Source organism: Halyomorpha halys, unplaced genomic scaffold, assembly GCF_000696795.3.
Source record: "Halyomorpha halys isolate HHAL.00 unplaced genomic scaffold, Hhal_1.1 Scaffold420.1, whole genome shotgun sequence".
NCBI classification, from domain to species: domain Eukaryota; kingdom Metazoa; phylum Arthropoda; class Insecta; order Hemiptera; family Pentatomidae; genus Halyomorpha; species Halyomorpha halys.
Window position 1 is genome coordinate 1 of NW_027107456.1, and position 6,130 is coordinate 6,130.

Here is a 6,130-nt window from a genome sequence, read left to right on the forward strand (position 1 = left end):
TCATCAAAATGCTGGCTTCTGATTGGCTCCTCAAATCCGTGTCCCAGCTCCCCCATACTCTCACTACTGTCCAAGGTCACGTGGTTAAGGCTGGTTCGAGGCTAGGGTCCAAAGTCCAAAAAGGCTCATTTACTGCGCCAGAACCGGCCTTTTATCCCTACTAGTCATATTTTTTAATTATTTATAAAAATATTGTATACCTGCAGGAATGAGTTAAAAATGATTTATTTCACTTTTGCTCCACATTATTTTGTACTTTACTTTTTAATACTTTTTATATTTGTGATGTAAATATATTCTATTAAAATTTATATCAAAATCATTATTATAATTATTAGTTTTCTTCTTCTATCTTCGAATCTCGGTATCCATAATACTTACCAAATTAAAATGTAATAAATAATAACACGACTGGATATTTCCTGATTTAATCATAAATATTATTATTTATATAATCATTACACTTTATTGAGACTGGTTATTATATATTTAGTTTAAATAAAATAAATTGTATTCAATTTTAGTCTCAAAATAATTTATATTTCTTTATAAGTCCAACGTTTGGGCCAATTCGCCCATCTTCAAGGACATTATTAATACAATATTAGAACCACATCAATTTTAAAAAACTTTATGCAGGCTATTCTGCCCAGGTGATTAATTTCAGTCCAAATTACCATATTTTGAAAATTTTTCATATTAAATTAAAAATTAAAACTTTTAATCACAGATAAGTTTCACTATTATAATTTATCACAATATTTATTCATAGTACCAATACTTGTAAAGAAATATAAATTGGTTTGATATTAAAATTGGATAAAATTTATTTTATTTAAACAATTATTATTATGTTTTTTCCTTTCGGTGTTTGCACATATGGTATGGAAGATTAATTACAGCCCCAATAATAATTGGTCTTGAGTAACACCTTGTATTATTTTTCAATAAAAAATACTAAAAATTATTTTAATATATTTGAATTTTTTAAAAAAAAGACCACCAATTAAAATATTGGGGGGGACTTTGATTATTAGTGGGCCAATGCGAAGAAGGTTGTGGAGTTGCTCTGAAGAGGGGTTGGGTGGGGACGAAGCCAGTCAGTCGGGGTTGTTCGAAGGGATAAGACCCAACCCGCTCGCTCAACGCCATCACGAACAATTACGTCAGGACATTTTGGATTTTTGAAAAAAAAAAATTATACTTTTATCTTGCAATTCCGTGGAATATGGACCCACGGGGTACGGTTCGGCGCTGAACCATTGGCGTTTCGCCTGATATCTCAAACATGTTCCGCCTAACACTCGTCAGCATCTTCTGCCATCTTATTAATTCAGGTAAAGATAAAGAGCTGAATGGAGTATGATAATTTATATAATAATAATAATAATAGTGAATGAATTAAACAGTTTTTATTTATATTGAACTAACTAATAACAATCCGAATTTTTTTAAAAATATTTTTTTATTTAAATTTATATCAAGTTAATTGGTAAAAGTATTTTGACCCTTCAGAATATTAATAATTCCAACTACGTTAGAATAATCACTAGAAATACAATCTAAAAAATGAAAAAAAAATCTAGCATTAGAAAGTGGATAATTTCCTAACGTCAGTCAGATTTGACTTAAAATTATTAATTTAATTATTTATATATCAACCTTTCAAATACAAAACTGAATAATTTTTGTGGTAAGCAATCAATATTAAATTGATTAATTATAATGACTATATACTTATTCATATTATAAATTATATAATCGACTTTTTGTTAGTACGTATGAAATACATATAACAATTTTTAATACTTCTGATTATTGTTAAACTGGATAAAAAACTATTCTTTTTTCTCATTTGATATTTTAGGTGAAAAAAAAAAATTATTTCAAATAAAAAAAATTTTAATCGAACACAATACGAGACATGGCCTTATCAGATCTATTAATTGAATCATTACAGCTAAGCCAAAACAAATATTTACATAACATATGAAGAAACTTATTAGGAAATGGAATCCTAAATTTTAACGACATATTTTTATAGAATTTGAATGAATCTCTCTTCAGAAAATTATTTTTATAAAAAGGTTTAAAAATTATTGGATCAAAAGACCATGTAAGCGAAATGACTAAATCTTTGAGGTGATAGAGGAAGTGTTTAGCTTTTCTCGGTATCAAAACATTCATTTGACCGAAAGTTAATTCTAAAGCTGAAGTTTTCACAGTTAAAAATATTCTTAACTGAAAAATTTATTCTCATCTGATTATATTCCATTACCTAATACATGTTCCGAAATCAATAAATGCCATTCATACATAACTTTGTTAGTTGTTAAATATGTATTTATATTTGGGTTGTTAAATATGTATATATTTAACCATATATATTTTATGGTTTTGTACTAAAATTCTATAATATAAAGATATTATAGAATTTTTGATATTAAAATGTTTCAGAAGCTACAAAAAGGTTTATGTCGGTTGAACCGTTGGACATATTTGAGCAGTTTTTATTTTTTTAATTATTTTTAAATAATATACCGTTTATACGTTGATGTTACGTGTTAGCTAATTTCATAAGATCTTATTAAATATCATTTTTAATGAGTTCTTAATGGAATAGTACAATTAATTATGAAAGAATTATTCAATATAAACCGTTAAATTATTATTTATATCCATAGTTAATATTGAAACAATATCCAGAAAGATATATTATATCCTATTTTTATGTTTATAATTTATTGAATTTGAATTTAAATAATAAATTTCTTGAGGTTCCAATTCAATGACCAATTGCTTGGACCAGATGGTCCACAAAAGGAACAAATTATCATGCTTACACTTGCTAACCTAATGCGGTTCAAAATTTGAATAAAACTATAAAAAAAATTAATTCCGAAAATAAAATATTTACGGCGATTAAGGTCCTGGAATTACAACAAAAACACTGACAATGAGAAGGATTTCCTATTCCTAATCATTTACAAGAAACTAATACCAGCAAAAATTAATTAATGAAAATTGTTTGTTAATTAATAATAATTAGATTGGTATTAATTTCAAATAAAAATTATATAAATTGTAAATAAAGGAAATTAAAGATTGGATGTAATTAGATGTAATGAATAGACTACACAGAATCACACAACATTAATGCATAATAGTAGATACTCAACGCCGTGCCAGACCTGTTTCATTAGGGCAGCAGTTCCCGATGTGGGTGCCGAGGTACCCTATAGTGTCCCAAGCCTATGTCAAGGATGCCGCAATATAATGCCATTTTCTCAGAATATAACCAAATAAAAAAGAAAAAGATTAAAATTAAATTGGGAAAGATATAGTGTATTCAGTCATTTACTTTGCTCCGTTTTTCTTATTTTCCTACGTACATAATCGCTCCAAGATAATAATGGCGAAATATTAATATTATTTTTAGATCAAAAAGGGTACCCTGAATATTTTTTAGCCCAAAAAGTGTATCATGGCGAATCTTAACTTTGGAAACAGCTGGAATTCTCTCAGACATAGAGAATTAAATTTTTAATTTAAACCGAAATCGTGGGCTATAAAGAAATACAAAAATAACATAACTATTTCGTAAAAACAGTTTAGTTTATCATTTCAGTCATTAATTTTCTACTTAGAGGCGTAGCACAAATTTTTATTATGATTAAATTGCATTTATTTTAGTAGAGGATGGTGTGTGATAATTAAATAGACAATAAAACGATACTATTAAATTAAGAACCTATACCTTCTACTTATATAAATATGTGTTAATTTCTCAGAAAAGATGGTATTAAATTAGTAATAAAATTTTTAGTAGTAATATTAATAGAAAAAAGTAACCTCTTTTTTAATGTTAGTGAGAAAGTAGTCATTTATAACTAAATTTTTACATGTAGCTGGTGGAAGAATAGGAAATTTTGGATTTTTTTGTTTAAAAATGGGGTTTCTAAACTTTCAAACCCTGAAGTTTTACCTGGAGTCTATAGTGACTATTTCACTTAACTCCGCAGTTCATGACTAGCGATAGTAAATTTTTTTCTATACCTCGATTTTTCAAACAGTTTTTTATTAATTATTATTATTTAAATTGACGAGGTTAAGAAAACTTCCAATTAAAGTATAGAATAGTTTATATTCTGATTGGAAGTTTTCTTCATCTCGACAATTTAAATATTAATATAATCAAGTTCCTAAAAAGAGAATCCAGAATTAATTTTTACATATAGATTACCGTGTTTTTTTTTTTCGGCGAAGACTCCCATTAGTGGAGTCCTATACTGCCTATCCATGATTGGGGGGTCAATGTTTTTCATTTTGTGGGACCGCCATTCAATGAAAAAAGTCAGGCCAGATTCGAACCGGCACGTCCAATAGACATCAAATTGTTAAGACTGTGTCCTAACCACTGAGCTACGGATGGCCCAACTATAGTTGATACATGGTACATATCAAGGTGGAACTACCGAATTTTTTACATTCCTGGGGTTTTGAATAGAACAATTAGATGCTTAAAAATGTTGAAAGTATTCACTAAAATATCAAAACATTTTATCAATCTTAATTAAAATAAGTAATAAATCATGACTTTTTAATATCATACCATAACGCTTATTTGAAATTATTTAAGTTGAAATTAAAAAAAAAAAAAAAAAATCCAACAAATACTTTTTCCACTGTTATTTAAAAACAAACCAAATTAAGTATCGATAACTTTTCTGGATCTCAAGAGCAATGGATTTTGACTAGTGATGTATCAAAAAAAGAATTTTACAAAGAAATGACAAATCTCCATTTCGATTCTTTAATTATTTCCGGAACTTTGATTAAAATTATTTTTAAAAAAGGTGAGAGATTTCAAAATTCTGAAAGAGGTAAGACGGCGAATCGGGATTGTAAAAATTGGGTTTTAACTATTTCCACATGTACATCAATACCCAAGTACGTTCCCAGAGAACGTAAGTCTGTGTATTTAAGTCCAAAATAAAACAGTTTATGGAATTGCGCACGAATTAGGTACTGGTCAAATCAAATCAAAGGTTAGCTTCCACTGGGCCATGGCTACCATGGGATACTTACACGATAATTGAACCAGAAGCTTAACCAATTTTTATTTTTAATGGTCCAAATTATTTAACTTGATAACATGAAAATTTTGTAACAAGTCGAGCTCGAAGATTGTATCAAATCTGTTTAGTTTGCCCATCTGTTCCTACTTAACAATACTTTGAACTGATGACAACCAATTCATAGGTTTCATAGCTCAAATAACACATCGGTATTCCAAGACTGTTTAGAACCAATTAATTAAACAAAGAATCTTAAATGTAATACTGATGTGGTATTTTCCAGTGGGTCTACGCAATTACTAATTACGTAAGCAATTACTTAAAGATAGTCATTATAAAGCATACAGCTTTAACAATTGTGTTTGTTGAATAGGCCTTATTTATAATATTATAATATTGTTTATACGTAAGGAAACGTATCTAATGCAAAAGTTCTCGCAAGGGACAGTCATTCATTAGGTCAGCTATAACATTTATTAACTTCTTAGGATCTCTGTGGTCATCCATCCGGATAACATGGCCGAAAAACTTTAGCTGAAGAGTTTCTAGGAGCTCTTTCAGTGGAGCTATCTGCAGTTCCTGAGGAATCCTTTCATAATGAACTCGCTCCCTCCTTATTTTTCCATTCGTCCTTCGCATAAAGTTCATTTCGGCAACGGTGATTCTGCTTTCCTGTCGGTCTGTTAATATCCAACAATAAGCTCTATACAAAGGTATGGGTAGAAACTCTGTTTTGAAGATGTGTAGCTTGACATCTTTGTCTACTTCTCTCTTTCCTACCACGGTACAGTGACCTACCTGGTAGTACAGTAAACTACAACATCCTGCTAGATATTTCTGCGTCTGTACAACTTCTAATTCTTCTCTATTACAACATAAAAAAAAAAAAAAAGACCTCTAAGAAAGAACGAGGCACCTCACTTTTTCTAGAATAAATAATTTTTCGTCAGCCTCCACTGGCTCATTACCCGTGATGCGGTGAGAGGGATGCGCTGGGATCTCTTGAGCTCTGCTCTACTCCTCACACGTGGGGGATAGAGTGGGCTCAGGGA

At 29.4% G+C, this 6,130-nt stretch overlaps 1 protein-coding gene across 1 annotated transcript in view; it reads left to right on the plus strand.

Moving 5' to 3' along the window:
- Positions 1–1,145: 1,145 nt before the first annotated feature.
- The window catches only part of LOC136795381 (uncharacterized), a 678,193-nt gene continuing 673,208 nt past the window's right edge, over positions 1,146–6,130 (plus strand). The window contains exon 1 of the mRNA XM_067045741.1: positions 1,146–1,337. Coding sequence (XP_066901842.1) covers positions 1,289–1,337 — 49 coding nt within the window. The 5' untranslated portion in view covers positions 1,146–1,288. The remainder of the gene's footprint in view (positions 1,338–6,130) is intronic.